General features: G+C 48.7%; 1 protein-coding gene across 1 annotated transcript in view; it reads right to left on the reverse strand.

The window, feature by feature from the left end:
- The window catches only part of KMT2B (lysine methyltransferase 2B), a 61642-nt gene that overhangs the window by 13895 nt on the left and 26471 nt on the right, over positions 1–21276 (reverse strand). Inside the window, 19 exon segments of the mRNA XM_044434826.1 lie at positions 2120–2198; positions 3196–3316; positions 3564–3722; positions 5122–5259; positions 5710–5813; positions 6289–6413; positions 7515–7588; positions 7749–7838; positions 7926–8018; positions 9126–9310; positions 9760–9873; positions 10822–10939; positions 11031–11126; positions 13358–13504; positions 14095–14208; positions 15246–15341; positions 16893–16987; positions 17752–17997; positions 19786–19797. Coding sequence (XP_044290761.1) covers positions 2120–2198; positions 3196–3316; positions 3564–3722; positions 5122–5259; positions 5710–5813; positions 6289–6413; positions 7515–7588; positions 7749–7838; positions 7926–8018; positions 9126–9310; positions 9760–9873; positions 10822–10939; positions 11031–11126; positions 13358–13504; positions 14095–14208; positions 15246–15341; positions 16893–16987; positions 17752–17997; positions 19786–19797 — 2206 coding nt within the window.

Here is a 21276-nt window from a genome sequence, read left to right on the forward strand (position 1 = left end):
ACCCAGCGGAGCAAAAGGGTTTGGACTACATGACCTTTTAGAAAAATCCCTTTCAGTCCCATATGTCTATGTGACTTTCACTAGCTACAGTGCTCGATCGGCCAACAGGAACCTGCAATTAGAACAAGAAATTGTCCTGTATTTCTTCTCAAGAGGGCAGGCAAGCAGCTTTTCTTCTTGGAGGATTTATTTGGGTATGCAGACTGTGGTAAACAGCAGCAATCACAATGAAAAAGCCCTTGGAGCTATGTTTTTGAAAGCACTATATTCAGATAGCAAAATACCAATATCTCAATGTATGATATATGCTTTTAGAACATACACCATTTCATTCACTCCCTATATAACATGTGGCAGCCACATTTTCTATGGGAAGAATAGAGGCCAAGGGTTATTTCCCACTCCCACGTAACATTTTTGGGTGATTTCCCTAAGACACATTTACGTCGGAACACATGAAGGGCGAAACATGAATGTGCAAATAGTTATCAGACAGGAAAAAATCAAGGAGCTAGGAATGACTGTTTCCTGGCTAACTTATCCTTAGTGAGCCCTGTGACAACAGCTTGTTAAAAGGCCCTTCAGCAAATCTATGCTTAGGATCTGACACATAAGTCTTTTTCACATCTTTGTACTGGGAAAAGGGCAATGGGATCACTGTCTTGGGACTGAGGATACCTGGAATTTGATCTTATTGAAAGGGTTCAGGATCTCTCAATTTCAGTACCTGATGCAACAAATAATACTAGTATTACTTACTGGATGGAAGCAGTGGCTTAGTTTGAATGTACTTCATGAATTGAAAGCAAACACACAATTAGAGCCATGCCGGATCATACTAAAGAGACATTTAGCCCAGCATTTTGTTTACAATGTGGCCAACCAACTACCTGGGGGGAACCCCCGCGGAGGATGAGTACAGGTAAGTGGCATACAACATCTTGTGCCAGCAGAAACACCACCATTATGACAAGTAGTCAACAATAGCCTTATCTCCCATGAATGTGCTTGATCCTCTTTTAAAGCCATCCAAACTGGTGGTCATCACGACATCTTACGTGATAGCAAATTCCTCCTTTAATTATGCTGTGAGAAGAAAAGACTTCCTTTTGGCTGTCTTGAATCTCTCACCAATCAGCTTCAGGGGATGCCCACACTGGGTTCTAGTGTTATGAGAGAGGGAGAAAAATGTTTCCACATCCACTTTCTCCATATGATGGGTAATTCTGTACACCTCTATCGTGTCTCCCCTTATCTGTCTTCCCGTGCTTTCAGGGGAAAGCTTCCTAGCGTCACGATTGTGTTGCGCTTTAACACAATCAAGTCAGAGTTGAAGGAATGGCTGAAAGTGTTTTAAGGCAGGGGTTCCCAAGCTTTTCTGACCTGTGGGCACATGTGAGAATTTGAAAACTGCTGCGGGCCCCACCACAAAGTACCTAACCAGTGGATGGCTGTTTTGGTGTCTGCTTGCCACACTTGGAATCTTAGGTTGTGTCCTATTCAGAAAAAAACCTTCTATTGGACACTACATCTCTTTCAGATGGGCTTGTCTAATTCAAGTAATTGCTGTTACTGCAGTACTGCTAATGTGGTTTTATTTTACAGATATGTTTTACTAGTGTCCTGTACTTGCTTTTTGGGAGGGTTATTGTACAGATAAATTTTGTCCTGCAGCTGTCCTTAATTTCATTGCTATAAATGCTTTTTGAAATTACTTATCTGCTTCATGAAAACTAACAAGTAGATGAAGAAATTCTCAGTGCCCTTTAAGATATTACAGAATCGGAAGGATAAACACTCATCTCCTATAATGTAATGTACTTAGGACCTTGCAAGACTTTCTATATATGAACTGGTGGCATATAGATGCCAGCCACAAATGTTCACTTGTTTGGATATTTGGTCCACATCTTAGTTATCCATGTATAATTCCTTTAAAGTTATGTAAACAGAAAGTTATGTAAAGCAGTTCCTTGCTTTAAACATGCCCAGAGTTGGCAAAATCATTCTGAAGTAAAATGGTACAGAAAAAGTTAGGTTCCCCACAACAGTATGATAGAACAATTTTTGGTACGCTGATGGACACGAGGCTACAGCCATTGTGGAAGGGGGGACTCACTGGTAGCCTACAGGGAAGAGGCGCCCCTCACACTCGGACAAATCCGTCAGCATCCCCAAGCTGTCGATCTTCATAGAGCCTGAAAGTGGAAAGAGAGTAAGCAGAGAGGCACTTGCTGGCCAGAAATGTTCCAATGACAAAGCACAAATCAAGACAGCCTCATACAACATTGAATGTGGGGTGTCATTCAGGATGGCAGCGCAGGAGAAAAACAGACACTTCCCACCGATCCACCAGGAAGTTCTGCTGCTGTCCCTGCGAATGGCAATTTTTTTTGGGAGGGAGTGGGGAGAAGATGGAGAAGAGTCACTTGGATCTTCTGCCTCGGGAAACAAGATCTCTGTGCTAGCCCTTTTGGTAGTTCTACAAAGTATTTAGTGTTAGTATTGTATAATACTAAAACTTAGTATTGTCTGCACAAGTCTTCCCCACCTGGTACCCTTCCAGCATCCTCTGTGATGACTGAAGGATGCTGGGATCTGTAGTCCAGCACATCTGGAGGGTCCTAGGTTGGGGAAGACTGTGGCTGGCAAAAGCCTGCCAGGGTCTCGCCCCTGTTCTGCCTGGAGATGCCAGGGACTGAACTTGGAAATCTCAGAATTCAAGGTATGTACCCTCCCACTGAGCTATGGCCCTTATAAGAAATGCTTTGAGCTGGTCTAATTAGCTCAGTGCTGTCTACATGGACTGGTAGAGGCTCTCTCTGGTCTCCTAGTCTCATCTGGAGAGTCTGGGGCTTAAATCCTGAAACTTCCTGCATAGGAAGCATGTGCTCTATTGCTGAATCAGAGCCACAGCCTGCTTACAAGCATGTGACTCAGAGAGTGGATTGGGAGGGCCTGTGGATTCCACACATACTCATTTGCTGGCCAAAGCATCATCAACCGTATTTCCCTGGCTACTGGAGTAGCAGCTGCCTGCACACCTTGCACAGCTGTTGGGGCACCAAGCGCAACACTTTCTTCCTCCGGGCGAGACATTGCACTGACCTGCACTGCCACTGCACCTTGGTGCTCCCGTGCCAAGCTGCAGCTCTTCTCCCCACACCTTGAACCTCATCCCACCCCAGCAATTACCTATCATCATGTTGACTGTGTCCGGCTCCAGGCCCACCATGAACTTCCTCTTAAAGCTGATGCCCTCAAAGTCAACGTAGACCCGGCGCAAGACATCAAAGCCATCTTCAGCAACTATCTCCTAAAAGACAGACACTATAGCTAAACTCTTGTCTTAACCCTACTGAGTGTGAGCACCAGACCTTCTTTTTAAATAGATTTCAAAGACAAACCTTTGAGACCTGCTTCTGTATCAAAACTAGGGAGAGGAGGAGGGCAGGTCATGGCTCCAGTTTCCAAATGCCAGGCCCAAGAAACTGTCCCAGCCATGATCCACTCACCCAGCACCATCATCCCCTCCCAAGAGCACTCCCTGCCCCAGGCCTTACCGTCCCATCCAGGAGGTCAACATGTTTCTGGCAGAAGACCTTCTTGTCATCCTGGAAGGTGCAGTGGCGGAGGCGGGCGCACATGAAATGGTAGTTGCTGAGACAGGCCGAGAGGCAGCAGCCAACAGTGGCCCCCGTGCGTTGACAGTGCTCACAGCGCTAAGAGACAGAGGCGAGTCGTGTCAAGGCATGGCAACCATATCACTACAACAGGATAAAAGGTCACAGGATAACTGTGGTCATCTGCCAAGCCACAAGGTACAGGCTCAAATCGGAGAGCCACAACTCCCACAAGGAGCAAATCCATCAGCCTTGATGGATTTGGTAGTTATCCAACCTGGACGAGCCTCGCACAGCACATGATCATGTTGTGGCTTGTCTAACCCTCTTGACAGCCCTCTGCCAGGGGGCACAGGACACAACAACCCTCAGCAAGCCCGGAGCCTGTGGGCACCCTGCAAAAGGCCCTGGTGGCTGCCACGTCGTGCGAACTGGGTCTGAGACTGCCTGTCCCTGTCAGATGCTCCATGCCTTCCTTCCCTGTGCTCATCACTGAGCTTCTTCTCTGACCTGCTGCGATCAGCCAGGAAAAGCTGCTGTGCCAACACAGTTTCCCCAGTGCCATCCCAGGGAGAGAAAGCTCCTTTTAAAACTCAAGCTGAGGTCCAGGATAGGGAGCTCATCCAGGATATGTCTGAGACTGGGTGGCTCAGCACGATCTCTGCAGGGCTACACAAAGCACATGCATCACGTACAGGATTTAATTGGGTGCGTGCAACCCAGTGGTTGGTTCCCTTCTGGACAGGTATCATTGGGCGCATCAATTTCATTTTATTTTATTTTATTATTTCAAACTTTTCTATGCCATCCCATACTTAAACATTCAAATTTGTTCTGGATACTTCATTATCGTCCATGTAATGCTTAACAAAACTGCCATGATCTAAAAGTTATCCCATGACCACCACAAGCATTCAGACTGACCAAGAGATTTTGCTACAGACACTGAAGGACAAGAGATCTCCCTTGATCATGCAAAGTGCTGGCCTCTTTTGTATTGCCTAGTCTCCATAAGCATTCTGAATTTTGTTTGGTATAGCCCAATCTATATGAATTACTTGGAAGGGAAGCATTATTATTGTTGCTGTTATCATGCATTTTAAATGTTATTTTATCATTATTTCTGTTGTATATTAATGTTCTCTCTCTGCTTTGCATTTTTATGTGAGTGTGAGCAGCTGTATTTGAAAAAATGGGGACATAATATAAGTTATGAAATTGTATGAGATGTACTGGAGCAGAATTCAGCACACCAAGCATCTTGATGAGGCATCCACAATGGAGTAACACCTGTTGATGCAGAGTGAGTTCAGCAGGTCATTCTGATTATCCAGCTCTTCTACCATGCTGTCTGTTCATACAGAATGCTAGCGTTTTTAATCATCTCTTCTCTCTGCTATTTATGCCAGCAAGATTTTTCAAGGCAGCCAAGGTCGCCCTTAGCTGGGCTTAGTCCTACTCTCTTCCAACATAATTTGCTGAGTTTCACCTTACTCACCATTTGTCGGCCACGGGCCACAGCAGCGTGAACGTTCTTCAGGGAGCCATCATTCTCCTCAAAGACCTCAGCTGACCAGATGGCACAGTTGACATGGGTCCACTCGTTTTGGCCGATGTACAGCAGCCTTCCCGCATCCTGGAGGGCATAGGAAAGAGCGCATCTTAAGAGTGAGCCGGGGAGGAACTGTATGGGATGCAAACGGTCTTCTCTCCAAGACTGCTCAGTTCCCCCCGCCCCCTGCCATTTAAGTTGCCTTCTTCATGCTGAAAAACACACAGATCAGAGATATGGCCGTCTCCAGCCACCTCCCATGCCTCTCTCCCTGGCCCTGGGACCCTTAAGCCAGACTAAAGGAGGGACAGGTGAATATCCAGTGGTGCGGATGCTTCCTACTTTCCATCAATGGCTGCCTCTGGATGCCAGTTATTCAGAGGCAACAGCAAGCGAGGGCCACGATGCCCGTGGCCAGCCAGCCGGCTTCCCAGGAGGAATCTGGCTGGCCACCGCAGGAATAGGATGCTGGATGGCCTTTGGATCTGGACCCAGCAGAGCTCTGCTCATGGGATCGGGAGGGTCAACCCTTACCTTGGAGGGAGCATCACCGTACTGGAGACACAGGGCGCACTGCCTCTTGTCTTCAGGGTCAGCCAATGGCTTCTGCAGCAAAACATGCTCGGTATCTTTCCCAGCTATGGGAAGAAAGAGTAGGAGAATGGGGCACCGAGTTCCAGTTACTGGAGAGAAAGAACCCCCTCCTGCATCCATTCGGAGAGTACCTTCCAGAAAGGACTGAGAGATTTTTCAGATGGAGGGAAACAGAGAAGCAAGCAGCAACAGGACTCCACTACAGAATTACATGCAAAAGGCCCCTAGTTTTATCGCTGGTTTCTCTAGGTAGGGCTGGTAGGGACCCTCGTATCACCCCAGTAGAGCGCTTTGGTGGTGAGTACAGACAGTACCAGGATGGCTGGCCTAACGCTTGAACTTGGTCTAAGGCAGCACCATATGCCCCAAGCGAACAGGAGAAATCACGCAGAAATAAGCCTGCCAGGTAAGTAAAAAAAATCAGGGAAAAACCAAGGGAATCTGCATGCAGAAGTGGTTCCACCCCACATGCCCTGAGGCCTTTTCTTTTGGTTTTATTTTATTTAATCAGTGGCTTACCCATGTTTTCAGGCCCAGCAGAAGTCAGATGACTGTTCGTAGCTGGGCTGACTTCCTCAGGCTGCCTCCACTGAGCATAGATGTGGTCGGAGGATGGAGGCAGGACAGCGTTGGGGAGCATGCCGCTGTCAGGGAAGGAAGAGAAGAACACCATTACAGCCCGCAGAGAAAGTTTCATTCTGAAGGAGCAGCTAATTCTATAAGCAGGGAAACACAGGGCTTTGCCCTGGGGGCTTTTCATAGAATCTGCGATTTGCCACTCAAATTGGTTTTTTTAATTGCTGTTTTGGTTGCTGGGGCAACAGATGTGAGAAGGGCTTGAAGCCCCAGACCAGGATTTGGTCAGCGACATATATTGCAGCTACCCTTCCGCCATGGACTTCAAGGACAGAGCACGACTCTGCACACAGAAGGTTCCAGGTTTGATCCCCAGCATTCCTACATAGGGACGGAAACCCTGGAAAGCCCCTTGCTAGTCCATGCCTCCACTGCAGGGCCGGAGGGGCCAAGGGTCTGACCCAATATAAACGCTTCCTAGGTTCTCACTCTTTTGATCTTGCCCTCTCATCTGTGAGCCTCAGTTCCCCTCATCCCTAAAGCAGGAGTAGCAACTCACTCTTAAGTCACTTTACAAGTATAAAAGAAATAATGGCAGCCGTGTACCTGCAACTACTTGCCGTTCCCTCACAGTAAAATAGATTTTCTAAGAAAAAAGCCCATGCCAATTTTAAGCATTTCTCTGAAGCTATGTAGACAACGAAGCCGTTTTTCTAATCCTGACATGCAGCTGTTGAAACTTGCATCATTCCATGGAAAGTTCCATGCTCTAATTTACAGGAGAAAGTATTCTGGACAATTTATTACAGGGGGAAAAGTGACACAGTTCTTGTGTATTGCATGCTATGCCCGCCTGATGTTTCAGAGAAAAAGACTCTTTGTTCAGGGGCTGGCTGTGGCAAAAATATACATATAAGCTTCAAAGCTGTCTTAGGTAAATGCAAGAAGCATACAGCCCAGCAGACCATAGACAAACCACAAGTAATTGGAATGGTTGTGATTTTGTCACTGGGCTTTCTTCCTGTGACTGGAATGCCTCCCTGCTGCTATTTTAGATCATTCTTGGCAGACCTGAGCCCTCAACCCCTGCCCACCCCCCAGACACACCACAAACTGCACTGGTTTTGACAGGCACCACAAGGACCAGAGGACCTGCAGATGGTACTCACTTGGGGAGGGTGCTGTTGCGGGTCCAGTGCTTTGAATCCTGAGCATCAAACCAGCTGAAGAACTTTCCCATCAGCTGGAAAGAAAAGTAGTGGACATTCATAAGGCCACCGTGCAGGGGAGAAGGTGCTCCTGGCTGGGGTGACGTATGTGCATGGGCCTATATATTCCCAAATCAGGTGAGTCCAGAGCAGACCAACCTCACCCCCTCCCTCAACCCGGACCCTGCAGAATACCTCAATGTAGAGTGCCTTCGCAGTCATGCCAGCCTGCTCCTCTTCCATTTGCCCCAACAGGACACCCACCATGTCCTCATTGAAGCTGTGCTGCAGAGAGAGAAAACAGCTCAGCAGAGGTCAGAGGCCGAGCCCCACATGCTTGCTCAAGCCCGGCTCCCGGCTCCCAGCACTCACCACAGATGAGTAGTGACCCTGTTCGAAGAGCCTGTTGACAGTGCGCAGGTCACAGGGCCGCAGGTGAACCTTCACCCCATCATCCGGACAACACTGGCGGGAGCAAAGGGAGGGACAAATGGGGCGCTGCCACTCCTCTGTGCCACAGCTTCCACCAGTGGCACCCCACCCGGCTGCACTGTGTTAGCGACTTGTCAGTGGAACAGTCCCAAGCTTGGTAACGCGACATTCCCAAGAAGACCCTGAGCGACAGGACTTTTTGCTTGTTTGTAACTCAGGGCAGGCCATCTGCAGGCCACGCAGTGATCTGCAAGCCACCTGGCAGTGCTCCACCTGCTCACAGAATGGGCGAGTAGATCGCATGTTAAGAGTGGCGAACAGGCTCCTTTGGGACGAGGAGCAGAGGCTGACGGACCCACTACGAGGAATGCTGTTGTTGCATCCCACACTATGATGTGCTTTGGATGATCAAGCCAAGCCGCTGAGGGCTTGTTTAAGGGGGAAGCAACCCTCCTGTAACCCTCTGTGCCAGGGATTCATTTAAGTCACTTGGCTTCTTTGACTGCGGGAAGGTCCATGAGAAGGCTAATACTGGTGCTGGTGTGGGGAAAGACTGCAGGGCAAAGAGCACTGGGCAACAGAGTCGTCTTCGGCTGGTTTCCTACACTACCAAATATTGGGTGGAGAAAGAGGGACAGCATCATTCCTCAAGGAAGGAGTGGCAAAAGATGGATGGTATAAAAATCCACCACCTAAGAAAGAGCAGAGATGTTGCTTGGCCCAATCTATTGCCCAGACTCCTAAATATCCTTAGACTGGGGGAAACTGGTTCTGTTGGCACCTAACTGGCATGAGGGGAGCAATTTTGGGGGCAATCACTGTGGGGAAGGGACATGCTGCAACACTTGCATCAAGAAATCCCCTCTGCACAGCAAGTAAACTTAGAACACAATCTTTTTATTGCTGGCAATGGATACCCTCCCACCACTCACACACATGCTTAGTTGCTTGCTTGACTGCCTTCAGCCTGAACAGACCCACAGTAAGCCAGGAATCTGTTCTCAATCTACTGAAGCTGGGCCAAAAGTTGCTCCTGCAGTACTGGCTACTAGGTTTCTCTACCAAAATGGGGAGACAGAGAGAACAAACGAAATCTAAGAAGATGCCCCACCATTTCTACATGTGCCCCAAAGACTATACCTGTGCACACTGCAGCAGTGGGGTGGCGCATTTGGTGCTCAACAGCCCCTGAAGCACCTGTCGGAGGCCCTTGCGCAGCTCTGAGTTGAGGACCTCACGCCACTTGGTCTTGTCACTGCCACAGCAGGGCCGGCAAGCATACACGACACTCTCTGGTAAGTTGGACAAGATCTCGTAGCCCTCGTCTAGCGGAGAGGGAGAAGCAGCACATCAGCCATGCCCAGTCCGAGCCCAGAGACGTCTGTGGTCTTCCCAAGTAGCCATTTTCCACCCCAGCACTAACAAGCTGAACTTGCACTGCCAAGCACAAGACCTGGCCAGAAGATCCAAATGGGGACAATACAGAAACACAGAAAAAGGGCGAGTCAGAAGGGCCTCCCAGGCCATGTAGTCTGACCCCCAGCTCCAGCCGGCTCTGCTCACGACATGCCCACCAATACCACAGAGGGAAGGCAATTTTGCAAAAAATGTAACTGTGCGCCTCTCCTTTCACTCCGTACTTTCTTAAGCCTGCTGCAATTCTCTCATCCACACCCCATACAAGACGCAGCCCCAGCCAGATTAGCTGGAAGCAGGAGGAAGGGGAAGTTGTGTTGCAGTAGCTACACAAAGCTGCTGTGAGCACTGAACCAACCTGAAAGTCCCTCACACTTGGCGTGAACCCAGTGGTCACACTTGGCACACTGCATCATCTTGCTCTCGTAGTCATTGTCTTCATAGCAGTGCAAGCAGATTGGGCAGTAGTTCCCTGGTTGAGGAGCAAGGGAAGAAAGCAAACAAGAATGGAACACTTTCCTCAGAAAGCCAGGTGATATCTGATGCCTGTCATCAGAAGGGTGAAAAGGGCCATATATTCATTACTTCCAAATTATTTACTTGCTTCAATTATACCTGGCACCTTCAGCATACAAACAATACTCCACTAACAAAAGCATGAAATATCAAATATGAAAACTAGAACAGGGAAGCAGGAAAGATTATCAGGTAAGACAGTGACCTTTGCATCAGGTACTTGAAGGCAGAACAAGCAAACCAAAACAAATCCCACATTTCTAAAATGTTCTGTAAAGGCCTGGCGTGGGAAAATCTTCTGGCATGTATATGCCATTAGCTCAGATGTCAGACAAGCATCCTCAGTGCCACCACAAACCCCTCCCCCCTCTCGGATCACTACCCACAGCACTTGAGAAGGCAAAGAAATCTGGAGGGCAGCTTGGACAATCCTTTTTCATTCAAACAAAGTCCTTTCACTGAGCAACGTAACTGGAATTCCTCAATTTACTGTGTTGTCTTGTTTTGTTTGCAAGTGGAAACTGCAAACATGGCAAGATTACTGCTTTTGGATTAACACAGGTGTAAAAGCTGAGATATCAATAAATCTTTTGGCTGAGCACGCAGACCCTTTGCAGCATGAAAAAGCTACCCAGGAAGTCTTCAGCGAACCGTATTTTCCTGAACTAGGCTACTCTGACTAGCATCCTCAGGACAAACCAAGATAGGAATATCAGCCAATTATGCCAAGATACAATTGTCTGGATGTGTGCACATGGCATAATGCAAGATGTGGACTCATCTCCTCAGCATGAGCATCCCTCAGTGAATGCACTCACTCCCACAACTCTTCCACAAGCTCAACATACCTGGCACGTTCCACCTGAAACCCATGCGATTTTTCAGGTAGTTCCACTGCACTCACCTTTGTCATACAGCACAGAGCATGCAGAGCACAAGCTGTAGTCACTGGACCACTCTGTGTCCCAGTTCTTCCCAGGAGCCGTCCCACAACTCTTGCAACGTATGCAGGCCGAACAGATCTGGAGGAGGAGGAGGAGGAGAGAGTTAGGCCAACTACTGTCTAATGCAGGACTGCTGAAAAGAGCCACCTTCAGTTCTCTATTTACTTACCCAGCCCTTCCTCTTACGGAAGGGTTTAGTGGGGTAGTTGGGCCCAAGGCAAGCTAGATGGTAGCAGTTCCTGCAGCGCTCACACTCCAGCAGTTGCTGCAGTAGTTGGAGGAAGAGAAAAGAAGTGAGAAATTACACCCAGGCTTTGGAAAGGAATCCATTACACCTCTGCACCAAGAGATGCCACAAACCCTAACGAGAAGCTCAGAGATTACGAGCAAAGCAAGCAATGGGAGGAACCACAAAGCCGGTAAGTACCATGTGATCAAAACGCAGACAGCAGAATGTGGCTTCTAGCATTACATGCAGAAGCTACTGTGCAAAATTAGCATTCCCTAATATTCTATACAAACACCCTCAGCCTGTTCACCATCATGCGGCAGATATTATTTTCCCTAACAATCTTAGGCTTGGTCTTTCCTTGCTTTCCTATGCCTTGTACTACCAGAACATGGTGCTAATTCCTCTTTAAACCCTTTAGACCTGGCTTTTCCTGCTTACTGAACCCTCTTGCTGAGATGCCTCCTGCACCTTTCACTCGGGGAGAACGATCTATATTGCACTGTGCTTTCGCGAGTGAAACCTCTGATGCTGGCCAAGCAGGAGCCACAATTCAAAATGTTCTGTTGCTGAGGGCAGCAATAGTTTGCAGGGAGAGATGCAAAAGTGACTAGTTAGACTGGAGCATAGTTACATACAGAGGCAGGTTATGGACAGGCAAGAGGGTTCAGGAGGTAGGAAAGCAAAGGGTCAGAGAGAAGAGACAAGGAGGCTGAACGACAGACAAGGGCTGAATAAGGCTCCATGAAAAATGGTGGACAAGACAGGGTGGAGAAAGGAATGGAATGGAAGAACAGAGAAAAACACCAGAGGGGCTTAGTCAAGACACAAGTTGGTTACAGGAAGTGGGAGGTGTCCCAAAACTGAAGACCCCCAGGAACACCACCAGGGGGGATTTGGAATTGGGAAAGGAAGAGCCAAAGAGAAAAGAGGCAGGAAGGACTATGCACTACTGGAGGAAAGGAAGTGGAGTAAGCAAAAGAGGAAGATAGGATTGCTAGGCCTCGGGAGAACTCAGTTGTTGCTAAGCCAGGGCCTGCAAGAAAGGCCACCTGGGACCTTGTCTGTAGGCCTGTGTGGTGCTTTTTCTTAACAGCTCAGTCGGAGTTTAGGAAGGGTGGCAGCCCTGTGAAGTCTTGAAATAGTCACAGTATTGCAAACTGGCAAGGATGAGCTGAGGATGACAGTCTAATTTGAATTACTTTGGCTCTGTCAAACTCATCCCATCCATACCTGCTGTAGTGTGTCTTGCCTTTTTAAGTTTGTATGCTTCACAACAGGCCCCTGTGACTTTTTTCTTTTTATTGGAGTAGACTGCTTTGCGAGACCTGTGTCTTATAAGTGGGACAGACAAAATAAAAATGAAAAATTAGTTGGCTCCAAGTTTCTAGCCTTTATGAACCAGGACCCTTAGAGTTCTCTTCATCTGCAGCATCTACAGCCACTCTAGTGTACTAGCTAGATCAGCTTCCCTCAGTCTGGTACCCTACTGAGACTTGGACTACAACTCCCAGAATCAGTGCCTGCTGCTCCTGCTGGCAGTGCATGATGGGAAATGTAGCCTAAGACATTTGAAGGGCACCACATTCAGGATAGCTCCAGACTTCAAGCATGGAAACCTGGGTTCAAATCCTCACTCAGCCACAAAGCTCACTGGGTGACCTTGGGTCAGTTGCCATCTGCCAGCTTTGCCTACCTCACAGGGTTGCTGTGAAGATGGGTGATGGTGGAGACAGAGAGACAAATCAGGAGCTCCCTGGAGGATGAGCAGGGTCTTTTAGATTATAAAAACTAACTAACTAAATAAAGCCATCCTCTGCTCTGACCTCCCTCTTCTCGTATTTCCTGATTCACCAGGACCATTTTGGCTTATTTTGTCCCCTCCTCCTGCCTTCTTTCCTGGCTTTCAGTCATTCTGTTCCTGCCGAATGCACACGCATAGCGCCAGCTCCTGAGTCACCCAACCCTGCTCTTCCGAAGTCCTCCACGGGCAAAAGCCACTTGCCTGAAAAGCAATTCCCGAACTAGCTTTCCCTGAGGCTTCAGCTCTTGGGTTCACTGCTCTAGTGTGCGGCATGTTTTGGTTATTAACTGAGAACTCTGAAACACCAACAAGCGCTGTATCCTGCATCCTGCACCCACATTTCTGTGCTGAGTTGGTGTGGTCAAGGAACATGCACAGCCGCAGTACCAGCAGTCCAGTCCAGTATATAGATATTGGGATAGTCCCAGTATGCAGAACCCACGCAGAGTAAACCCCCCCTTGCCTTGGATGCTTTGTTTTTGCGGCCACAGACGTGACAGAATTTGCAGCGGCGGCAACACCAGCTTTCCTCCTGCTCGGGCAGTGGCTGTTCATCCTCCTCCAGGCAGAAGACATGAAAGGGGTCGCAACACACCTGGCAGAACACGAGCTGCAAAGCACACAGCAGGCAGCTATATTAGGCACACATCCTGAATGGGAGCTGGGGCCCTGTGCTTCAGAGCCTTTAAGTCTAGCCTCAACATTCCACCTACGGGGACGCGCAGGAAATGCACGGCAACCATTTGGGAGCTTACCCAGTTCTTGAACCCAATTAGACTGGAGACTGGAAATCTGGACATTGCCAAGCTTGCAATGCATCCCACAAAACAAAAACAGAAAGCATTTGACAACATGCACCTTTGAAAAAGGCACGAAGAAAATGCATACACTTCCAACATGTGTGCAGACATGCTTGTCAGTGGGTGAGTGCATCCATCCAAAGCTGAGCGCAAAAATGTGTGTTATAAAAAAGGGGGACACTTCTTGAAATTCGTTTTTTTGAATTTTTAAAGTTCATTTTGTTCGAGTTCATAAAGAAATGGGATAGAACAAGCTTGACCTCCGTCCTTAGTCCCAAGCCAATACAGATATGGCAGAAACTCGGCCGGGGGCACTTCCCCACCCGCTCCACACCTCCCTGTGCCCTGCCAGCCCACACACCAGAACACAGACATCCGAACTTCCGTTTCTCAGACACACCTGATGGAAGCCCTTGCTAGCACAGAGCAGGCACACCAACTGGGTGGTGACTGGCACCGAGGTGAGGATGCTGAGGCCACCCATCAGCCAGACGTTCTCCAGGTCACAGTCTTCCTGCAAGAGACCCAAGCGGGGAAAGGCTGTGATGAATGCCTTGGAGCCGAAGACACTGACCCTGCCTGCAATGGACCAGAGGGCATCTACATCTACAACAGGCTCTGGCTCAGCACACGCTTCGCAAGTGGAAAAGCCTGAACTGCACCCTCAGGATCTCCAGTTGAAGGGAGATCAGGCAGCAGAGCTATTTCTTATCACCAAAGCCCATACTAGGCTGGTCTGGTATGTTCCATACAGCTTGATTTCCATCCAAAGCGAGGAACCGTGCCTATCTGCCGTCCCCATCCCCTCCACATATCAAATCACTTCGGTGCATCACAAGCAGAGAGCTGGTGAACATACAGAACGAAGCGTCCTGAGAGCCAAGCTGCAAGCTTGAGGGGAAGGGAAGCAACCCCAGAGCAGCTAGCCGAACTTGTTTCCAGGACAAGGCCCTTCCTGAATCATCCCACCCCTCCCCTTCTCTGTACTCAAAAAGAAAAGACAAGACAGGACAGCCATCATGGAGAACCTGGCAGAGAACTCTGCACCCACAGGGTCTCTGCATAAAGGAGGGGCCTCACACCGAGATATCACAGCCACTGCATCTCTTTGAGACCAGTGCAACTTCCTCCATCCTACACCTGTCCAAAGTAGGGCTCAAAAGTGGCAAGAACATCCAAGCTTGCAGCTTCATCTCTTTGACCAATGTATTTCTCTGGCAGGAAACCCAGTTAAATAAATTCTAAGGGCAATTTGTATGAGGAGTAGGATAGGGGTAGACTTCTGGGTGAGACACGCATGGTCCTTCAGATGTTATCAGTCTCCAGCTCCCATTAGTCCCAACCAGTACAGCCAATAGTCATGGATGATGGGAGTTGGAGTCCTTCTAATGCATTTGATCACATCTACCACAGACCTGTGAAGAGGTGCCAAGGTACTTTAAGGAGTAGAAGTGGGTGCCCCTGGAGAGAGCTGTGATCCACCAGCACTTTATTTGAGGCTTTAAATGCTATTATTTGAAGCAGAGATCTCTCAGGCAGACATTCCCTCACCTTGAAATCAACCCTGAGCCGGTGGATGCCATCCGTGGATTTCTGTTTCCCATTCCACCCATTGGAAAAGGATGGAAGGGTGCCAGAAGAGACATCCTGGAGAAAGAAAGAGAAGTTGATGAGCCTGATGGTCAATATCAATATCCTCAGACCAGGAGAACCAGGTAGTATAGGAGCCACCATTTCTGTCTGATTTAAACCCTCTATGCCAAGGGTACAGAATCCCAGGCCCAGGTGCCAAATGTAGATTCCTTAGGGTCCCAACTGTCCCTTTTGGGGTATCCAGATAGCCATAACCCCTCCCCCAGTAGGCATGAAATGTTGCATGTCTGTTCAGGCTAAAGCAGCAAAATAGTGGTGGGGGGCAGGCAGGGAGAATCCAGTAGAATAATCTGAAAGAAAACACTGCTGGCTCCACACTCCATAAGCATTTCACCTTGCAATATTTTCCTGATAGTCCCAATTTTATTTCCTGGCTTTTATATAGTTGTTTTCAACTGTACAAATTATTTTAAAAGGTTGAACTGAACTGCTTCTCCTAAGGCATAGTTACTACTGCTATTTTTGGCATGTCCCTTTGCCCCCTTTCCTTTCCTGAAATTGAAATTCAGCTATTGGGCTGAAAGAAGCTCCAAAACATTTGCAATATGTTGACAGAGAGCTCGTTCTCTCAGTGCAGGTCCATTCTCTCTCTCTCTCAGGTCCATTCTCTCCCTCTCCCTCTCCGTCTCCCACACACACACACACACACACACATATCCCGCACACACAAGAGATGGATCAACAAATCTGGGCAAACCTAAAACGCTTAGAGAAGTGCAAACACGCACACTTTGAAGAACATCCTAAATGGCAGGGTGAGGTGAACCCCAAACAGCTCAGTGAGGACTGAGCATGCCCAACAGGCACAGAATGCTGCATGTCTTTCCTGGATAAAACAGAAAACTAGTGATAAGGGGGAAGAGTGCAGTGGAGCCATCTTAAAGAAGGCATGGCTGCCTGCCACACTGATCAAAAACATTTCATCCCTGCAACATTTCACTGTCGGTCCTGCTTGCATTTATATATTGCTTTTCTTTTGAGAGAAGCTGTTTACATGTGAGCCAATTTGTTAAAAGCAGTAAATGCACACACAGAAGGGGACCAAATAACCATATAAAAGTGAGCAACCTAGTACTCACTGAAATAAATCAGCTTCATTGAGCACTCTGAAAGGCAGCAAAAGATGAGCTACTTTGGGGATTCTGCTCTAGCTTTGGTGCAGGAGAGCCACGGGAAGCGTAGAGTTCTCCAGAGAACGTTGGGCTGCAATGGTCATCAGTCAATGCCAACCCAGCCAACAGCCAGGAATGATGGGAACTGCAAGTCCAGCAGCATCTGGAGGACCAGATTTTCCCATCCCTGAGGTAGAGCCATTCACAGCCTTGTTCCAAAAGACAACCAGTTCAGTTAGAAAGACAACCAGCCTTCAGCCTACCCACAGGAGGTGTTCACTGAGTGTTCACAAAGCATGAAAATCCATGAGCTCTGCAGTCCTGCGTCACAGGCAGATACTGCCCCACGCCAAGGCTCCTGGGTTATAAAACTGATTACAATTTCAAAACTTGGGCTTTGCCTCCCTCTGCACGCCCCTTGCAGAAGCCTCACCTTCTCTGGCTTCTTTCTGGCCTTCAGCTGCACCACTGGCTGAAGGGGGGTTCTGCGGGGGCGACTCTGCTCCTCCGAGTCCATGGGAAGCAGATCTGGAAACAGAGGAGGGGACTGCAGGTCAACAAGGCATTTCCTTCCCAGTCAGCTTCTTTCATCAACGCTAAATGGGACAAGGATCTCATTACTTCTCAGGAAAGCAGAGCAAATCAGCCGGCCTCTATATCATAGAGCCCATTATGCAGTGTTGTAGCGGGGAAGCTGCTTGAACGGGGCAGGAAAGTATTCCTGCCAGGTCTCATCAGAAGCCTCACCTAAGGCATACACTGGAGCCATTGGTGATTTTTTAGTGGGGTGAGGGAGACCCGGTCTACCACGCACTTCCTATGGCTTTAGCTGCTACAAAACAAAGGCCACTTCACACATACAATGAGACTTGTATGGAGAAGTCAGTCCTTGCCCAATTTGGTGCCTTCCAAACATTCAGTCCCACCAGCATGGCTAACAGGCAGGAATGCTGGGTGCTTCAGTCCAAAACATCTGGAGGATATCAGGTCTGGGAAGGCCGATACGAATGCACTGATTGACTGAATTATTTTTATGCTGCTCCTCAGCCAAACAGGCTTCCAAAGAGGCTTATAAATAATCAACTGACAAGACAGTTATTAGCACATATTTGTATTAACAAGACACACGTGCCAATCCGATGTGCACACTGGGAACCTGCACCTGGCCACAGCTTCTCGAGTGTGCAGGCATGCAAGCAAAATATTTGTTTTCAGGAACAGCATATGTAGGAACTGCAGAAGTGGCTACGTGGTAGTCACAGGCAGAAAAAGCCCCGAAGCTTGTGTCTCACCTGAATCCCGGGAGGATTTCCGACGATGTGTAGCTGAGCCAGACACTGGCTCTGTATCCGAGTCAGAGGATTCAAATATGTCATAGGAGGGCCTCTGCTTGACGCAGCGCCGGGCCGACTTGCGCTGCAGCAAGGAGTCTTGCTCAGCTGTCTCCGTGGCCCCCAGCATGACCTCCCAGGGGGCTGGGAACTCTTCTTGAGAATCCTCCGAATCCCAGGGGACGATGGGCTTCACTACTGTACGGCCTGAAGACAAAGGCACGGGGTGAGCAGAATCTCACAGTCTGACTCCAACAGTATGGGGACGCTGACCAGGAGGGACCAGTTTCTCCCACTCATCTCCAGCCCTATCACACACCTCACAAGGGTCACTGCGATTTCAAGGTGTTCGTGTGTGTAGTGTGGAAAAAATGAGAACTACCAGTATTAAGCGCATTTGCTAGTGCAGACTGATGCCACAGCAGTGTAATGAAAAGGGTTCAAGCGGTGGGTTAGGACTGGGAGGTCTGAATCCCCACTCAGCCCTGAGGTTTACAAGGTTACCTTGGATCAGACACTGTCTTTCAGCCTAACATACTTCACGAGGTTGTTGGGAAAATAAAAGAAGTTGGAGGTACGGCAGCCCCGTGGAAGCTGCCCTGGAGGAGGCAAAATACCCATGTAATAATGTCCCAATGCAGCTTGTAGAAGCTCTTGCTGTCCTTAGCTAAGCAGAGTTCAAAACAGCTGGCCCAATTTCACCTGTGGCAAAGCCTCAATCAGCTCACTTACCTTAGACAAAGCTCATCTTCAGCCCCTTGGAACAACTGCTGAGTCTTTCCCCCTCTGCCCCCCCCCCCCGCCCTTCAAGTAATCGGATGCATTCAGTCTCTGGAGATCCCTGACCTAATGGCCTTGCTGAGGCCCACTCTGCCTACCTCAATAGGCTGGGAGATTGCTCTGGGAGAGCCTCCCCATCCTCCCTTAACTGTCTCATTTCCAATACAAAAGAGATTAGAAGCATCCCTGGCTAGGAGCGGAGAGACTGAGAATGTCAGCCAGTCCCGGGTGACCCGTCTTGTCACACTGACCTTGGCCGATTATAAGCAAAGATTCTGGCCCAAAACTGGGCTATATCAAACCCCAGCAGGGTGGCTGTGTTGCAGCACAAATAGTCACATTTCCAGTGAAATGCACACAGGATCACAGCCTTGCTTTGTTAAAGCAAACCCCAGTGGAAGTTCCATGGCATTTTAACAGCCTGAAAAAGGCTATTGTCTTCTTTATCGCATGCAGATGAAGCAGGCTCTAGTACATGAAGCTTTGGAGTCTTTCAGCCTTTAAGGAACCACACTTCTTGGGGAGTGGGTGGAGGCTGCTATTTAAGTAATTGCCCCATAACCCAGTCTTTCTCCTCTGCTTGATCTGTGCCTCATTAAAAGTTCAAACTAAGAACCAATATCCTTGGGGGTGGGGGAATGGGGGAGAAAGCTCCCCACTCAGGTCCCACAGCAAAGATGAAAAAGCAATGAAGAGGCAGGTAGGCAGGATGCAGAAGCTCAGGTAAAGGGGGGGGGCAGGACAGGATGGGGCCCAAAGTTCCTGACTGTAACTTTTATCTGTGCCCTTCCTTTCCCATCCCACCCACTCCCAGCCCAATACACAACTGAAGGGAGGATTCAGGGATTTTAACTCCAATTGCAGCTACTTGACCGTTTCTCCAGAGCCAACAAAATCAGCCCCCCTCCTTGCTTTCATGCCCTCCTCCCACACTCAGCCTCCTTCCCCAGTTATCTGCTCACATCATGTTTCTTCCATCTGCAGGCAAGCAATGCCATTCCCACACACACCAGGCTGGCTGCTCTTGCTCAAGCCCCCTCGGGCCACAATGGCTTCCCGGCAGAATCCAGCCCCAGCCTCAGCCCCACCCCTTCCTGATGTGTGCCCATTTCCTTCCCTCCCTCCTCCCAAATCCCAAAACAGACAGAGATGCCAGTCCCTTCCCCCGCTTCATGCATCCTCCACAGAGCTACCTGGGATATCCCACAACTCCACCCACCCTCGCCACTAGCTGAGACCAAGCTCCTCTTTCTGGACACTTGGTAGCTCCCGGCATCACTGCAATTTCTTGCTGGAAGATACCATATTAAAGCAAAGGCTCTCAGTCTGTGTGAAGGATGGGATTGTGACCTGACTGAGTAAGAGGACAGGGACCCTGCCCCGAAGAGCTTACACTCTAAAAATTAACACAGGAGAAAACAGCAGGAGGTAGCGGGTAGAGCAGGAAGATCATCCCAGCTGGTCTGGGTTACAGGGTAACTTACGGTATGTCCTGGACTACAACTCCCATCAGGTCCAGCCAACATGGGCAAAGCTCAGGGGGAAAGGGAGCTGTAGTCCCAAATACCTGGAGGGTACCAGGTTGGTAAAGGCTGTAGGAGGCAGAGGACGTGAATGCAGGGGTGGGCATGCGATCCTACTATAGCTTGGTGTGGTTACTTTCCTTGTATTATATACAACAATAGAGGAATTTAGGTATAACTAACGCCCTTATTTACAGATAGTCTAGTTTTGGCTATGAATTGGGAAGTCTTTGATTCAAATCTTACCATTCTTGCCTCACTAGGAGATCTTATGGAAGCCACCCTTCTCTCAGTCTCTGCCCCCTCCCATCTCAACCCAAGATAATATACATAAAGCACTTAAACACTTGAAAGCAGTATACAAACGCTAGATAATAACAGGAATATTTTAATGGTTACTTGCAGAGGATTAAAATGTGCACATGACACGATCTGCCCTTGGAAGGGAAAGGGAAAGGGAAGGAGCATGTGGCTAAACACAGTGGGTAGAAGATGTGCACCCTTTGGAGATTTGATAGCAGCAGGTTTTCCTCACCAACGTTGAAGGCTAAGAGTCAAAGCAGATCAGGCTCCATGACCCCCACCGGTGGCACAGCAGTGTCAGAGTCCCAGGGAATGTCAAGTGTTGGATCTGGCTTGGTTTTAAATCTCCCATTTGAGAAAGCAAAAAAGGTCTGAACTGTGGTATCCTTCTTGATTTATCTAGGGCTCCCATGCTTGAAGAAACAGCTCACTTAAAGGAAGATACCCTATGGCTACAGCACCCCTGATCTCAGCTGTAAGCGCCTTCTCTTAAATCCCACTCAGGTCCCATATTCTCCCACAGTTCTAAGCAACCTGCGGAACCAACACTCAGTGAGAAGAGGGGCAGCAAGGAGCAGGTGACTCTATGACTCAAGGCACAGCAGCCTTGCTAAAGCTAACCATGACGACATCCGGTCAGCACCAGGGCCGGGGGCCACCTGGGAAACCTACGGCCACCGTAACTTTTGTACCGGTGGGGGCACAAATGAAAGATGCACTGCTCAAGAGAAAAGGGCGGAGCAACTTTTTAGGTTGCGACTGACACCACACTTTGTTATTCAACGCAAGAGTGAGTGCGATCGATACACATGTCTTGCAGCATGCAATGAGGGGCTTATGGCAACAGCACCATCGAGAGCAGCCTTCCTCAGCCTAGCCC

The sequence above is a fragment of the Varanus komodoensis genome, unplaced genomic scaffold (assembly GCF_004798865.1).
Source record: "Varanus komodoensis strain SLA01 unplaced genomic scaffold, ASM479886v1 scaffold29_1, whole genome shotgun sequence".
Classification (NCBI taxonomy): Eukaryota; Metazoa; Chordata; class Lepidosauria; order Squamata; family Varanidae; genus Varanus; species Varanus komodoensis.